We start from the raw sequence: 17,500 nt of genomic DNA on the forward strand, positions 1-17,500 counted from the left end.
TTTGTGGTGCAGCTAGTCTGCATATACACTAACACCCCCCCCACACACACACACACACACACACACACACACACACACACACACACACACACACACACACACACACACACACACACACACACACACACACACACACACACACACACACCCTTCTAGACGTACACATAAAAAACTAGACAACACACACAAACACAGCCACCATTGGCCTCTTGAATTCATCAACTACAAACATCTCGAAGTCAAGTGTGGTATTTCGATTATTTATTCAAGTAAAAACAAACTCTTTCCAACCAAATGTACACGTTGCGGTGATTATGACTCAAGTATTCACAGAGTAACATGAGACGCATCTCATTTCAGGCTGTAAATAATGTTTTCCTCTCTGAAATTTGTTATGTGCATAAGTAAGCAATTTTTGGATGTTTTTCAGCCATATTTCTTCCCAGTGTATATCTGTGTATTCATCTGTGTGTGTGGGTGTTTTTTGTTTATATGTATGTGTTTGTGTGTCTGTGTGTGCACCAGGATGTGTCTTTATTTCTATGTTTGAGTGCTTGTGTATCTGTGTGTGTGTACCTTGCTGCCTCTGTGTGTTGCTGGATTGGTTTGGTGTATACAATTTTATTTCTCTATATTTGTGTGTCTGTGTGTTGCTGTGTTTGTTTCATTTGTGTGCATACGCTCTTGTGTGTTCTGTGTGTCTTGATGTGTTTGTATGTGTTTTTGTATGGACCTGCTCTGTACCCTTGTCAGTCACCCTGTGTGTTTGCGTGTGTCTATGTGTTCATGTTCCTGTGTCATAACTGTCAGCAGAAGTACTTCTATGTTAGTGTGTGTGTGTGTGTGTGTGTGTGTGGGTGTGCGGGTGTTTGTGTGTGTTGTCTCTATGCGTTGTGGCAACCCCGATCGTCGGCGGCTGAGGTTTCCGGAGGAGATGGATCAGACAAGGCGTGGGTTAACGTTCGTTTATTTGGTTAACCACTTATGCAAGAAAGGAACAAAGGAGTGAACTCAGGTTCTTCCTGGTCGGGGAATAAAGGACGCCGCGCCGGGTCTGGTCCTGCTGCGGGGGGCGGGGTCTCGATCCCCTGCGTCTTCGGCGGCTTAGTCCTGGGGGGAAGCGTATTGGCATCAGCGGGGGTTCGGGTACTCTCCACCCACTGCGTCTTTCCCGTTCGGTCGCGTTCTGCTGACTGGTGTCCACGCGGCCGTTAAGTCCCCTCCGCTGCCTTGCTCCGCCGGGTGCTCCGCATCTCCGTGATTGCGCGGGTGCGCTCGATGCTCCCTCCCGCATCGCTGCGCCGAGCGGCACATATCTCCCCCTGACTACCTGCCCGCGGAGAGGGCGCTGGCGGGGCTCGAACTCCTCCGTGGGATCGGGGTTGCCACACACCCCCCCCCTCAGCTGCAAGTCGGGGTCTGCCCGGCATAGGCCTAGGCAGGCGTCCCTCCGGGACAGTGCGTCTGCGTTGGCGTGTGCGCGTCCGGGCCGGTGGACCACCTGGAAGTGGTAGTCCTGCAGGGCCAGGAACCAGCGCGTCACCCGGGCGTTGGTGTCCTTGGCCGTGGCCATCCACTTCAGGGGGGCGTGGTCTGTGACCAGGGTGAAGGTGCGTCCGAGGAGGTAATAGCGGAGCTTCTCCACGGCCCACTTTATAGCCAGCGCCTCCTTCTCTACGGTCGAGTAGGCTTTCTCGCTGGTCAGGAGTTTCCGGCTGATGTAGGTCACCGGGTGCTCCTCGCCCGACCGGACCTGGGATAAGACCGCTCCCAGGCCCACCTCGGACGCGTCGGTGTGGACGACGAAGGGGAGGTTGAAGTCCGGGGTGATCAGGAGGGGCTCGGTGCAGAGGGCCCGTCGGAGGGACAAGAACGCCTCGTCGACCTCCTCTGTCCACTCGACCCGGTCAGGCAGAGCCCTCCGCGTCAACTCGTGGAGGGGGCTGGCCAGGGTCGCGAACGCCGGGATGAAGCGCTGGTAATATCCCACCAGTCCCAGGAACGACTTCACCTGCTTCTTCGTCCTCGGCCGGGGCCAGGTCTGGATGGTCTGCACCTTCTCCTCTTGCGGTTTGACGCTGCCCCTCCCCACCCGGTAGCCCAGGTAGGACGCCTCTTCGAGGCCCAGGTGGCACTTTTTTGGGTTGGCCGTGAGGCCGGCGGCTCGGAGCGCTCCCAGGACGGCACGGAGGTGATGTAGGTGCCGGTCCCAGGTGCTGCTGTGGATGACGATGTCGTCTATGTAGGCGGCGGCATATTCCCTGTGGGCCCGTAGGACCCGGTCCATCATGCGCTGGAAGGTCGCGGGCGCCCCGTGCACCCCGAACGGGAGGACCGTGTACTGGTACAGCCCGTCGGGGGTGGCAAATGCTGTCTTCTCCCGGGCCCGCTGAGTGAGAGGGACCTGCCAGTACCCCTTCGTCAGGTCCAGGGTGGTAATGAACCGGGCCGGCCCCAGCCGCTCTATTAGCTCGTCTATGCGGGGCATGGGGTAGGCGTCGAAGGCCGACACTTCATTCAGCTTCCGGAAGTCATTGCAGAAGCGGTACGACCCGTCCGGTTTGGGGACCAGGACCACCGGGCTGGACCAGGCGCTGTGGGACTCCTCGATGATCCCCATCTGCAGCATGCTGGTGACTTCCGCTCGGATGGCGGCCCGCCGTGCCTCCGGAATGCGGTAGGGCCGGAGTCGGACTCTGACTCCCGGTTCCGTCTTGATGTCGTGGCTGACGGTCGCGGTCCTTCCGGGCCGCTCCGAGAAGACGTCGAGGTGCTGGAGGACCACTTCCTTCAGGTCCTGGGACTGGCTGGGGCTCAGCTGGTCCCCCACTGGTACCTCGGGCAGGGGTAGTTGGGCGGATAGGGACAGGAGGGCTGGATCCCGCAGGGCTGTTGGTGGGTGCCACTGCTTCAGCAGGTTGATGTGGTAGACCTGGATGGTCTTGCGCCTCCCTGGTTGCCGCACCCGGTAGTTGACTTCGCCGACGCGGTCGATGACGTCGTAGGGGCCTTGCCATTTGGCCAGGAACTTACACTCAGCAGTCGGGACGAGGACCAGCACCTGGTCCCCCGGGTTGAAGGTGCGGAGCTTGGCCCCTCGGTTGTACACCCGGGCTTGGGCTTGCTGGGCCCGACCGAGGTGTTCCCGGACCACGGGCCAGATCTGCGCCATCCGGCCGCGCATCTGCTCCACATGCTCGACAACGGTGCGGTGGGGTGATGGTTGGCTCTCCCAGGCGTCCCGGGCGATGTCGAGCAGCCCTCTTGGTCGCCGGCCGTAGAGGAGCTCGAACGGCGAGAATCCCGTGGAGGCCTGGGGCACCTCTCGAACGGCGAATAGGACATGCGGAAGCAGCTGGTCCCAATTCTTCCCATCGGCTTCCATGACCTTTTTTAGCATGGACTTCAGGGTTTTGTTAAACCTCTCCACCAACCCATCGGTTTGGGGATGGTAGACGGAGGTCCGGAGGTGGCGGATCTGTAACAGACTGGTGAGGTCTTTCAACACCCGGGACATAAAACAGGACCCCTGGTCCGTCAGGATCTCCCGGACGATTCCCACCCGGCTGAATAGGACCATTAGCTCCCTCGCCACTGCCTTGGCGGTGGCGGCCCGTAGAGGAACTGCCTCTGGGTACCGTGTGGCGTAATCCACCATGACTAGGACATAGCGGTGACCTCGACTAGTCTTGGGGAGGGGACCTACGATGTCTAGCCCCAGCCGGTCGAACGGGACCTCTATCAGCGGCATCGGTATGAGGGGGTTCCGGACCGTGGGCCTCGGGGCGGTGCGTTGGCACTCGGGGCACGCCCGGCAGTAGTCCTCTACGTTCCGTTTTACCCCCGGCCAGAAAAATCGGTCCAGGATTCTGTCCCTCGTCTTGTCCACCCCCAGGTGAGCCCCCAATAGGTGTGTATGGGCCATGTAGAGGACCTTGCTGACGTACGGCCTTGGGACGAGCAACTGTTCTACCTCCTTACCCCCTCTCTGTACCACCCGGTATAGTAACCCCCCCCTTGTGCTGAAGTGTGGGTACCGCCTGTCACTCACCGAGTCCCGCGAGAGGCCCTCGTGGACCTGGACGTGTCCCCAGGCGTGGCGGAGGGCGTCGTCCTCCAGCTGGGCGGTGGCGAACTGTCCTCCCTTGCCGGGTCCTCCCCCGTCGGCCAGGGGGTAGTCGGTGAAGTCTATGAGGGGCGGAGACTCCTCCTCGTCTGGCGGAGGGGCCTGCTCGGAGCCCGTCAACGTGTCCGGGGTCCCCGGGGGAAGGGACACCGTGGACGAGGCGGGGGCCTGTCGTGCCGCCTCTCTCGGGGCCCTGTCGGGGGACTCGTTCGAGTCGGACCGGGAAGGCGTCGGGTGGGAGGCCATGTAGGCGGGCCGGCTACGCAGCCGGCGGGGTCGGACCAGCGTAACCACGCTCCCGGAGTCGAGCAGGGCGTGGGTGTCGTGCCTCCCCACGCGGACCGGTAGGCTGGTGCGGAGGCAGGCCCCCCCTCTCCTGTCGGACGGACTGGCCGTGGGCATGGATACGTCTCCGGCTCCGGGACAATGGCGAGCCAGGTGGCCCGTTTGGCCGCACGTGTAGCACCTCCACTCCTCTCTCTGGGTCGGAGGGGCGGGCCCTCGGCGGTCCGCGATGGTCTGGTTCGGGTCGGCGGGTGCGCGGGTGGGCGGTGCCTGGGTGCGCTGGCTCTCCGGCGTCCGTCCGCGCCGCTCGGTCCGCGTCTCCCCCGCCCCCCCCGGGGCCGGGGTCGCCCCGCCGCACAGCCGCTGGGTGACCTGGTGGTTCTCCAGTAACTCCACGAGGTCGTTCACCGTCCTGGGTTGGTTTCCGGAGGCCCAGCGTTTGGCCCCGGTGGGCAGGGCTCGGATGCAGCGGTCGATCACCAGCCGGTCCAGGTGCGGGGGACCCTCCCCCTCGACGAGCCACCGCTCCGCCAAGCGGACGAGTTGTGATACCTGGCTCCTCACTGAGCCCAGGGGGTCGTACACCCAGTCGTGGAACCGCTGCGCCTGGGCTGGGAGGCTGTGGCCGTAGTGGGCGAGGATGGCCCGCTTGAGCGTGGGGTAGTGCGCCGCCTGGGCCGTGCTGAGGTCGCGGTAGGCGCGTTGAGCGTCCCCGGACAGGAAAGGCGCCAGTATGTAGCCCCACTGGTCCGCTGGCCACCTCTCACGGGCCGCGGTCCGCTCAAAAATCTCAAGGTAGGCCTCGACGTCATCGTCCGGTCCCAGTTTGGTGAGCCGCTTCGTGGGGGCGGCGTGAGACGGCTCCCGTGCGAGCTGCTCAGCCATCCGGGCCATGCATCGCCGCAGCACCTCGATCTCCTCCTCCCGCGTTGCGGCCGGGACTCCGGGCTGACTCATGGTCCTCTAGGGTCTGCCGTAGGATCGCGTTGCCTGCATTCTCCACCACTGTGGCAACCCCGATCGTCGGCGGCTGAGGTTTCCGGAGGAGATGGATCAGACAAGGCGTGGGTTAACGTTCGTTTATTTGGTTAACCACTTATGCAAGAAAGGAACAAAGGAGTGAACTCAGGTTCTTCCTGGTCGGGGAATAAAGGACGCCGCGCCGGGTCTGGTCCTGCTGCGGGGGACGGGGTCTCGATCCCCTGCGTCTTCGGCGGCTTAGTCCTGGGGGGAAGCGTATTGGCATCAGCGGGGGTTCGGGTACTCTCCACCCACTGCGTCTTTCCCGTTCGGTCGCGTTCTGCTGACTGGTGTCCACGCGGCCGTTAAGTCCCCTCCGCTGCCTTGCTCCGCCGGGTGCTCCGCATCTCCGTGATTGCGCGGGTGCGCTCGATGCTCCCTCCCGCATCGCTGCGCCGAGCGGCACATATCTCCCCCTGACTACCTGCCCGCGGAGAGGGCGCTGGCGGGGCTCGAACTCCTCCGTGGGATCGGGGTTGCCACAGCGTGTCTGCATTTCTGTGTATATTATCTCAATGTTTGTGTGTGTATGTGTGTTCATGTCTCTGTGTGTGTGTGTTTGTGGTTCTGTTTCTATGTGTGTGTATGTCTGTTCATGTCTCTGTATGTGTGTGTGTGTTCATGTCCCTCTGTATGTGTGTGTGTGTTTTCATGTCTCTGTGTGTGTGTGTGTGTGTTTGTGGTTCTGTTTCTACGTGTATGTATGTATGTTCATGTCTCTGTGTGTGTGTCTGTGTGTGTGTGTGTGTTTGTGGTTCTGTCTCTGTGTGTTTGTGTTCATGTCCCTCTGTGTGTGTGTGTGTGTGTGTGTGTGTGTGTTTATGGTTCTGTCTCTGTGTGTGTGTGTGTGTGTGTGTGTGTGTGTTCATGTCCCTCTGTGTGTGTGTTGCAGGTCTGGACGACTGCCTGCAGCAGTACGTGTGTGTGTTTGAGCGCGGCGGCGTGTGCGGCGAGCGCCTGCTGAGGATCAGCCACGGGGAGCTGGAGGAGCTGGGCGTGTCGCGCATCGGACACCAGGAGCTCATCCTGGAGGCCGTGGACCTGCTCTGTGCCCTGGTCAGTCCCCCTGTGCGTGTGTGTGTGTGTGTGTGTGTGTGTGTGTGTGTGTGTGTGTGTGTGTGTGTGTGTGTGTGTGTGTGTGTGTGTGTGTGTGTGTGTGTGTGTGTGTGTGTGTGTGTGTGTGTGTGTGTGTGTGTGTGTGTGTGTGTGTATGTGCGTGCAGACACATTCATTGTGTGAATGAGTGCTCTGATGGCTCCATATATAGACGTATACATATATTAATAAATAAATATATATACATATATATGTATATGGTCTAGCGTCTCTCTCTCTCTCTCTCTCTCTCTCTCTCTCTCTCTCTCTCTCTCTCTCTCTCTCTCTCTCTCTCTCTCTCTCTCTCTCTCTTATTAGACTGTTGTCTGTAATTTGTATCTATGCGAGTGGGTTTCCCGTCTGTTGCTTTTGTGTTTGTGTGCTTGCTTGTGAGAGCATGTGAGGCTGTCAATATGCTCTTCACAATAGTCAGTCTGTCTGTGTGTGTGTGTGTGTGTGTGTGTATATGCGAGTACAAGGACAGGACATGACCAAGTGTGCAATTGTCCGTACATTTTCGGGGTTTGTCCATCAGTTGGTGTATGTCCCCTCGACAAAGGAGCCAAAATGGTCGCCAAAATGATTACCAAAGGTCTTATATTCTTGAGGGAAAATTGTTTTTTTGTCGCGAACCGCTTGACCAAGCGTTAAAGTAAACTGCAACCACAGCTTACTTCATGCTGTTCATTGCTACCAGAGTCTGTATCAGTTACCCTGTTTGGTCCCTACAGACTCTCTGGGGATTGGAAAGGAAGTGTGAAGGGAGTTGTACACCAGTAAACATATAAATGTTCCTGTCTGACGGATCAAACAGGAAAAGGCTGAACCTGATTGGAAGTGTCAAATGATGCCAGGTCATGGTGTACATTAGACCCTCATTATGTCCTGTGTCTCTTCTACACGACACAGTGCTAAGAGTGAAGCCAGCATGAATGACTCCGGGTCAGAGGCCAACAGGGGCCTGTGAAGGGGGAGGGGGGGCTTTGAAACCATTGGAAATTTTATTCCCCGTTCATCAGTTGGGTTCATCCAGACTTATAAAGACAACCCTGTTAATTTGAAGCATGCAGATGTTTATTGGTCATCAGAGGACAATGATTGGTGAACCCCTGATTACTCTCAACCAATCAGCGGAGTGGTGTGATTTAGTGGTGGAGGAGTTGCTCCTTTAATTACTTCCCATTCATTTTCTTATCAGTTGCTATGCGTTCATTTAATCATTTGTTGGTAATTTGTCCAGCTGAGACCATATTCTTGAAGCTGTGTTTTCCTGTTGCTTGATGACTTTGAGGTTATGGGGTGATAAAAATAGATCCAATGACATAAGCTGTGTCTTATCACTCCCAGATGGGTGATTAGCATAAAGTACAGGACAGTAATATGTATATCTTCCCAAAAGATCAATACAAATGTATACAAAGAAATACAGAACACATGGTAGGATTGGGTCTGATGGGTTGCCTTATCATCACAGCCCTGGAAGAATGATCCCAGATGAGATCTACAAGTTAAGCTGTCACTGTGTGTGTATCTGCATATGTGTGCACATGCTTGCGTGTGTGTGTAGAACTCGGGTCTGGAGACAGAGAGTGTGAGGACTCTGGCCCACAAGCTCGGCGCCTCGGCCAAGAACCTCCAGAACTTCATCTCCGGCCGCCGCCGCAGCAGCCAATCAGAGAGCAGGACCTCCCGTCGCCTTCCGAATGACCTTTTGACCTCTGTGGTTGACCTTATCACAGCTGCCAAGAGCCTGCTGGCCTGGCTGGACAGGTAACACACACGATGACACACACACACACACACACACACACACACACACACACACACACACACACACACACGCGCGCGCGCGCGCGTGCACACACACACACACACACACACACACACACACATTGATACAGTGCATACACACACACACAAACACAACGACGCACACGCACATATGCATGCGCACACACACACACTCACACATTAAACACACACATACACACACCCACTCACATCTACAGCAAACACACGTACTTGCACATAAACACACAGACAAACACTCACACAGACACAAATAGTTGCACATAAACACACACACACAAACTAGAATACATATGCACACACACAAACACACACACACACACACACGCATACTCACTGATAAATATAGAAGCCCCCCACAGGAGTGCCCCTCCGTTCCAGCAGCGTTGTGATTGGTCAGGATGCTCTGCCCGCCTTCTGAAATACCTTCCTCTGAAACCTCTGCTTCACAGGTTTCCCGTTCAGGATCTGAATGTGATATACAGGCATGAAAGTGGTCTTCCGTCGCAGGTTAATCTTGGCTCCATGGGGTTTGAAACCAAGAAACAGGACTCATATCCCATATCTTTGCGTCCCACAGAACCTGGTGGGCCAGCCATGGTCTTCCTCCATAGGCTGTTATTGTTTTCTCTCCAAAGTAATGTTCCCTCGTAATGCTGGAATACATCAATGTATACGGTCTCTATTGTCAGCTGAGTTGCTCCAAACACACTGTGCGTTCTCATCCCTCCACGCTCGCCTCTTCTTTTCAAACTGACACGCACAATTTCTTGCTGTGCGAGAAGAATCCTATTTGCATGTTATTATCGCTAATGGCTGACAACATGGCCGCCGCACAATCACAGAGAGCTGTAATATCGCAAAGACATTCAACGTCCCAAATCCGGTGTCGTTTTTTGACACCAAAGTATGGAAATGGTAATGATTTGATCCGTGTCTCATCAGGGGTGCAGATGACAAGCTGTGCTGACTGCTGGCAAATACTCGCTCTCGTCAAGGCAGAAATCTCCCATCAGCTCCCCCTCTCTCTCTCTCTCTTTCCCTTCATAACAACACACTCTTGTAGGCCCAACCCGCTAGTGTGCTAACAACGTAGGATATATCCCTCGTTAGTGACCCCGGTTCCATCCCCCCTGGGGGTTACGACCCCGGGTTCACACACAGGGCTGCATGCTGCATGTTGTGCTCCTTCCCTCTTTCAACCGGCCGTCCTCTCTGTCTTCCAGTCGTGTCCATGAATCCCACTCTCTCTCTTAGTCCCCCCCGCACCCTTCCTCATCCGCATGCTGTGAGCAGATGTAGTGAACACCAGTTGCTTTGACCATTCAGGATCCAGTCGGTTTGGATCATGTTGGGACATTGCATAATGGGAATCTACCCGCGTGTGTTATTGCGTGCGTTTGTGTGTGTTTGTGTGTTACATTTGGATTATCTCTCTGAGCATATACTATAGTTACACTTTACTACAAATTATACTATGTGTAAAGGTACTATACCATGATAATGCTATAAACTATCAACTATATGGGTACCATGGTACTTTATTATTATTTGATTATGTGTTACTGTAGTTTGAGTATGTACTAAAATACTATACAAATATTTATTATATGGGTAGTATTATATATAATCACAGTAGTATCTACTTTAATAATGTAGGAGTTCTATAAAACTATGACTTAATACTAGTATTTACTGTATATGTTTTATATTATTACAGTATAAAATGCGGTAATAAAGAATAGGCTCTACAGTTTGAGTCTGATGCATCTCAACAGGCTGTTTGACCTAAGGTCCTTCCTTCATGTTTAGATATCATTTATAAACATAATTTGAATATGTATATCTAATTTATATCATATTATATAATAATATGTTTATATATAACAGCCTCAATACTGCCCCAAATAACTAACACGCACGCTGACACACACGCTGACACACAAACTGGCACACAAACTGGCACACACACACACACACACACACACACACACACACACACACACACACACACACACACACACACACACACACACACACACACACACACACACACACACACACACACACACACACACACACACACACACACACGTTGGGCTTGGGGCAGTGGCTGTATTTGGATCTAGGTCTTTAGGACAGTCGACTATGTTTGACAGCCTGTGTGTGTGTGTGTGTGTGGGTGGTGGTGTGTATGTGAGTGTGGGTGGGTGTGTATGTAGGTGCGCGTAGGGGTGCGTGTGTGTGTGTGTTGTGTGTTTGTGATCAACTGCCTGCGTTTGTGTTTGTGTATTGATTTAACCTTTGTTGGTTTGTGTATCTGTATTCTCGTTGGTTTTATTTCTGGTCTTCTGAGAAGATCTGAATGGGCAACAATTAATTATAAATTATAATCCAAAAAGCATCTGTGTGCATCTTACACAAATACACAAGCACACACACACACGCATACAATCTGCATAGTGATATACAAAAACGATACATAATCGATAATAATAAACAATAACTTGGTGATAAAGTTGTCAAAAGCAGGGAACTTACCAAACTTACTAGAAGTCGACAAGAAAATAAAATGTTCTTCTCCACCTTGTTGGTTGCATTCCCCAGGTGTGTTGTTTAAATATAGCCAACAATGTATGTAATACATTTTTGAAAGAAAACACTGTTCATTGTATAATCAAGGTAACTTCATCTACAGCTGACAATATGTCAGCTTCATCTACAGCGCCAATATGTGCTGAAATTGGCCACATTACATCATGTTTGCCTTACCATTTTTTTCCAAAATGATTTGCAAATTGAGTCTGAGAACTATCAGAGCAGGTGATCAATATCTCTCTCTCTCTTTCTCTCGCTCTCTCTCTCTCACTCTCTCTCTCTCTCTCTCTCTTTCTATATATATATATATATATATATATAAGTGCTGCACAGGCACCTTAGCTATAGGAGTCAGAAAAACATTTTGGTCGATGTAGTGATTTGGTCTTTGTACATCATATTGCATTGTGGGATTTTTTTGGTGCCGTTACCCCAAAGTACTGAAAGGACTCAAGAAAGCTGTAGTCCTGTCAAATCCTGGATCAGCGTAGCTTGACACATAGGCAATTAAAAAGGAATTCTGCCACTTCTCGCATGAGAAACACTGTTGCAGTTTCAAACACAACAATGTCTGCCCACAATGACAGGTAATTTCACGATGAAGGAACAATGACCATAAAAAAACTAACATAATAGTAAAGGGTTCCAAAGCTTCCAATATGGAGGCAGTCATTGCGATGTGACGATGTGATATACCCTATATTAAGCACTATAGGTTCTCACCACAGATGGGCTTTTAGTAATGGTAATCGAGTGCATAATGAATAGATTATCGACCCCGTCTGTCTAGATTATTTTGATAACGATGACTTCCGTAGATATTTTCTGGACAATATCTCTATATAAAGAAACATATATCATCTAACTGTCCTTCCTATTAATGTCCTGTTGCTGCTGTGACGCTCTCATTTCCCGTCTGGGACTAGTAAAGAACATCCTATCAGATCCGTAATATCCAATATTTGTCGTTGAGATGTATAGGAAAAGGTGCCTCTTCCATTCCTGCCCAAGGTCCCGCCCCCACTGGCCCCCTCCCCTCGTTAGGCAGACTCCTGTCACCTGTGCCGATGACTCATCCAGCTCACCCGGCTCCTTGTTATTCGTGTCCCGGTTCTGTCTGGTTGCCTCTCTGTGTTAGTGTTGGTGAGCGCAGCAGCTGATTTTGTGTTCTCTGTGAAGCATGCTTGAGTTTGCCTGGCCGCCTGATGCCTCCTCTGGTAACTGTCTATGTTTTTGTCAACGCCCGGTAAAGTTCTGGTCACCTGCTTCGAGTCTCCAGGTATAAGCGATGTGATTGGGCGAACCCTTTCATTTGGCCTTTGCTGTTCACAACGGTCAAATCGAATCCATTTCGCCCATGTCTTGTTCTGCATTAATTACGTGTTATACTTGGAAAGTGTGATGTATTAAGGAAGTACGTTGTGCTATAAAATCCATTTCAGCTTGCCATCTATTGGCCCAAGAGCCATTCGACTTTTTATTCCTTCCTGTAATCATTACCGAATGTTTTTCTTTGTATACTTTATTTGATGTATTGATTAGCTAAATATGGATCCAATATGTCAAATTAATTTACATTAGTTTAAATTAGCACAGCAATGCTAACACCGGTACGCTACTGTGACAAATTAAATGCAGCAACGGTGCCTGGAGGAGCTCATCTATGAAACAGTCAATGATATGGAAATAACACGGGGGACATTAAACTGTATGTTGTGAGAAATTAAACAGTATATCTGCTGGCTTCACAATGGTGTGTTCCCCTGTTTTGCCCTTTTCTTATCGCTAGTATTCACAACTGCAATGATTTCAAATAGCTGCCAGCAAATATGGAAATCCACACAATGATGATCTCTCTCTACCTCTCGGTCTCTCTGGCTCCCTCTCTTTCTCTCTGTGTGGCTCTATTTCCACTCTTCTCTACCTGTCTCTATACCGCTTTCTACCTTGCACTATCTCGCTCTGTGCAGTGGAGAAGAGCAGTGACAGAACTCTAATATGTATTATCTGGTCTCTCTCCTCTCTATCTCACGACCTCTCTGTGCCTCGCTCTAATAAACCTCTCCCTCTTTTTGTTATCTGGTCCCTCATGCTCTCTCTTTCTCGCTCTCTCCATCTCTCTCTATAAACCTCTCTCTCCCTACCCCTCTGAGTTCTCTCTGCCCTCTCTACCTCTCTCTCTCCCTCTCTCTCTCTCTACATTGCACAACCTCTCCCTCCCTACCTCTCTCATTCTCTCTTCCCTCTCAACCTCTCTCTCCCCCTATATTGCTCTACCTCTCTCACCCTATCTCTCCCAGGTCCCCGTTTGCGGCGGTCGCTGATTACTCTGCAACCAGGAACAACGTCATCCAGCTCTGCCTAGAGCTTACCACCATCGTACAGCAGGTGTGTGTGTGTGTAAGCTTGAGTGTGGGTGAGCTTGATTGCAAACGTGTGTGTTTGTGTGTGTGTACAGGCTGTGCTTGTGTGAGAGGGCTTGTGGGTGGAGGAGGTAAAATACCTCTTATTCTTTATCAGTATCAGATGTGCTGTGGGTAGTTACGACCACATGCATCTGTGTGTGTGTTTGCGTGTGTTTGTGTGTGCGTGTGCGTGTGCATGTGTGTGTGTGTGTGTGTGTGTGTGTGTGTGTGTGTGTGTGTGTGTGTGTGCGTGTGCGTGTGCGTGTGCGTGCGTGTGCGTGTGCGCGTGCGCGTGTGTGTGTGTGTGTGTGTGTGTGTGTTAGTTTTGCAGCAGCCTATTACAGTAACACACATCCACCGCCACCTCATCCTGGCTGCTCTGAGCCCTCACCATTCCTTTATAGACAGTAATGCTGCTTTCTGCAGTAGCCACTGCTGTGTTGGTTACTGGCAGGGTTTAGACTGAGTGTGTGTATGCGAGTGTGATTGTGTGTATTGGAACACAGGCAATTGGCAGTTAAACGAGACCTAGACACCACATGCTTGGAATAGGTTGATGCGAGTGTGTGTGTGTGTGTGTGTGTGTGTGTGTGTGTGTGTGTGTGTGTGTGTGTGTGTGTGTGTGTGTGTTAGCTTCCAACACAGTGTGACTCTGTTATATGCTCACCGTCTTGCAGGACTGTACGGTGTTCGAGTCGGAGAACAAAATCCTGCACGTGGTGAGTGTGGAGTAATTCAACAGGTTCACTTCTCCCAGGTTCAACGCATACAGTAGGCCATGTGAAGCGTTCATTTACGAAGTTGCTTTGCACACACACTGTTGAACACTAATATACTTATATGCACACAAAAACACACCCAAGCTAACACGCAAACGCACACACACACACACGCACATAAACGTACACAAACACAAACACACATACGTATACATACGTAAACACACACACACACTCACACACACACACACACTCATACACATGTATAGAAACAAAAACCCACAGACGTACATGTACACACTTACACACACAGCAATATCCCCCTCAAGTGTGTGAAGCCTCTTGAAGTCTCTCAGATCCCCCCCCCCCCCCCCCCCCCCATGTTGTTATCAAGGCACACTCACAATCAATCAAACACCGCTGTTTGATGATCCATTATGGCTCTGACTCAACCGCTCCCGCCTCTTAACTCTGTATTTCTATCCCTCTCCTTCGCTCTGTCCCTCTTAATCTGGCTCTTCCTTTTCTCGATCACTCTCTCTCTCTCTCTCGCTCTGTCTCATTCTCACGCTCTCTTTGCTCTTCAGCTCTCAGATTCTCTCCCTCTATGTCTCTAATCTCTTGCTCTCTCCCTTCTCTGGCTCCCTGTTTCTTTTCTCTTTCCGTCTCTCTGTAGCATTCTGTCTCTTTCTCCGTCTCCCTTTTTCATTTCTCATCTACTGCCTTCTCCCCGTCGTTCTCCCTCCCTCCCTCTCCGAGTCTCTCTCCTCTATTAAGTCTCTCTCCCTCCCTGTCACGCCCTCTCGTTATCTGCTCCTGTCTCTGAAATCCTTAGAAATTTGAATAACCTCTCACGGAGAGACAGTGAACCATGTTCCCGATGCGTTACGTAGCAACAGATGTACCTATGTATTAGCAATGGCGCTCGAAATGTCAGGTTTAGGAAGCTCGTTCTCTCGCTCTCTCCTCCACTCCTACTCTTCCACGCCCTCTCTCTGTTCTCGCTCTCTGTCTTTGAATGTTTGTATCATGTTAATTCCCATTGGGATGAAGCATGTTGCACGAGTCACTTTATTAATTAATCATTAATTGGTCAGTATTAAAACACAACAAGAATGACATTTAATTATGCCCATGTTTGAAGTTCACCTTTCTGCCTGCCTCTCTCCCTCCCTCCCTCCCTCTCCTTCCCTCCCTCCCTCCCTCTACCTGCCTCCCATTACGCACCCGTCCCTCTCCTCCCTCCCTCCCTCCCTCCCTTCTCTTTCCTTTACTCCATCACTTATTGCTGCTTTCTTCGGCCCCCCCTTATCCCCCACCTGCTCCATCTCGATCTCCCCTTCATCCGCCTCCCTCCCTCCTCTCCCCTCCTCTCCGTCCCTACAACCCCACACTCTCCCGCCCTCTCCTCGCCCTCCCTCCCCCTTTCCCTCTCTCTCTGCAGTGTAAGACCCTGTCGGAGGTGTGTGAACACATAGTGTGTGTGTCCTCGGACCCCCTGGTGTCCCAGTCGGCCCACCTGGAACTGGTCCACCTGACCAACATCAAGCCCGCTGAGGGGCTGGTGAGTCAAGTGACTCGAGGGAGCCTGAGGATTGGCTGCCCGGATCCCCACCCTGACCGTTACCAAAGCGCCCTGACCTGAATGCAACCAATAGGCCTTTTTGTTTCAGAGCAGCCATTTTGACACGTCGTAGCAGGTTAAACACAGGAGTAATTGATGCAATTAATTATGGTCCACATATCAAGGGCCAGGCCCACCTTAATGGAATAGGGCCATAATAAAGGTTGTTAATTACGCCGGTGTTTATCCTGAAATGACATGTCAAAATGGCTGATGTGAAAAGATACAATTACACTCTAAATTAATTTACTGTTTGTGCCAACATTAAAGAAAAGTTGTATGTAGCCGACCTTGACAGTTCCCCTTTTAACATTAGGTTTGCATTTGGTTAATTAGCTGTCCAATTGAGGTGACTTTAGAAAAGTGCTGTATGACCAGGTATCTGTGCATTACAAAAGTGATTGTGGCGACAAAGAGCTAAACTTTGGATGAACCCTTAAGATCTCTCTCTATCTCTCTCGCCCTCTCTCTCTCTCTCTCTCGCTCTCTCAGGGAATGTACATCAAGTCAACCTACGATGGCCTACATGTGATCACAGGGACCACGGAAGGGGTGAGTGAATCCCATGCATGCACAACTACCGGTACATAGATATGCATACAAATGCACTATTTCGTCCATGTAAATATTCAACATCCCCCGCTGTTAGCCAAAACCTGTAAGCCTAGCTTCCTGTGCCACACCCTGTTAGCCAAGCAACCATTAGCCTAGCTTCCTGTTGCCACCACCCTGTTGGCCTTATCTGTTAGCCTAGCACCCATAAGCTTAGCCCTTGTTAGCCTTACTCCCTGTGGGCTGTGGCCCAACCCTTTTGCCTGGCAGGTGTTAGCCTAGATTCCTGTGCCGAGACCCGTTTAGCCTAACTTGCAATATTAAAACAAAATCAGAACAAGATCATGCTTGACATTTGAGCCTGTGCACCTGTTAGCCTGCAGCAAGACACTGCAGGTGCAAACGATAGTGTACGTTAGCGTCCCTGGGAGCCCTGCTGCACTTGGCCCTATTTAGCTTTGTCGGTAAGACCGGCCCTCCCAGCTCACCGCGGCGCAGGTATCGACCGCCATGCGGGATCCATTCATGACCAAGCCAGTTTGAATTCCCCTTTTGTCCTCTACTGTTCTCTAAAGAGGTTATTCTCCATCATTCCTCTCTCTATCTCTATTTTTCTGTGTTTACGTCTGTCTCTCTATCTGACTTTCTCCCTTTCTGTCTCTTTCTCTCTCGCTGTCTCTGTATTTACGTCTGTCTCTCTCTGATTCTGTCTCTCTCTCTCTCACTCTCCATCGCGCTGTGTCTAGTCCTCGGCTGACCGCTGTAAGAAGATCCATGCAGGAGATGAGGTCATCCAAGTCAACCACCAGACTGTGGTGAGTGCTGTGTGTGTGTGTGTGTGTGTGTGTGTGTGTGTGTGTGTGTGTGTGTGTGTGTGTGTGTGTGTGTGTGTGTGTGTGTGTGTGTGTGTGTGTGTGTGTGTGTGTGTGTGTGTTGCGTGTGCGCGCGCCTCACAATGATTAATGTGCATGCAGACGCAATTATTCTCAGCTCCTGTTTAAGTGTTTATTTGCTTGCATGGTTGTGTGCGTGCGTGTCTGTATTCATCTATTAGTGTGTTTGTGGGTGTACAGAGATACTGAAGATGTTTATGCACGTGTTTGCGAATGGGTATGTATGTCCCCTGTCTATACATGTGCATGTGTCTCTATATGTGCCTGTCGATGCACTCCTCAAACCTCTCTCCCTCCTAACCGTCCATTGTCTCCTGACCTATCTCGCCCTCAGGTGGGCTGGCAGCTGCGTAACCTGGTGGGCTCCCTGCGGG

The 17,500-nt window shown here is 51.5% G+C and overlaps 1 protein-coding gene across 1 annotated transcript in view; it reads left to right on the forward strand.

Annotated features, from left to right (window-relative positions):
• The window catches only part of cnksr2a (connector enhancer of kinase suppressor of Ras 2a), a 34,759-nt gene that overhangs the window by 6,948 nt on the left and 10,311 nt on the right, over window positions 1-17,500 (forward strand). Inside the window, exons 2-9 of the mRNA XM_056584788.1 lie at window positions 6,324-6,487; window positions 8,094-8,296; window positions 13,234-13,321; window positions 14,016-14,057; window positions 15,502-15,621; window positions 16,174-16,233; window positions 16,980-17,048; window positions 17,461-17,500. The exon at window positions 17,461-17,500 is cut by the window's right edge and continues 107 nt beyond it. Coding sequence (XP_056440763.1) covers window positions 6,324-6,487; window positions 8,094-8,296; window positions 13,234-13,321; window positions 14,016-14,057; window positions 15,502-15,621; window positions 16,174-16,233; window positions 16,980-17,048; window positions 17,461-17,500 — 786 coding nt within the window. The remainder of the gene's footprint in view (window positions 1-6,323; window positions 6,488-8,093; window positions 8,297-13,233; window positions 13,322-14,015; window positions 14,058-15,501; window positions 15,622-16,173; window positions 16,234-16,979; window positions 17,049-17,460) is intronic.

The sequence above is a fragment of the Gadus chalcogrammus genome, chromosome 23 (assembly GCF_026213295.1).
Source record: "Gadus chalcogrammus isolate NIFS_2021 chromosome 23, NIFS_Gcha_1.0, whole genome shotgun sequence".
Taxonomy (NCBI): domain Eukaryota; kingdom Metazoa; phylum Chordata; class Actinopteri; order Gadiformes; family Gadidae; genus Gadus; species Gadus chalcogrammus.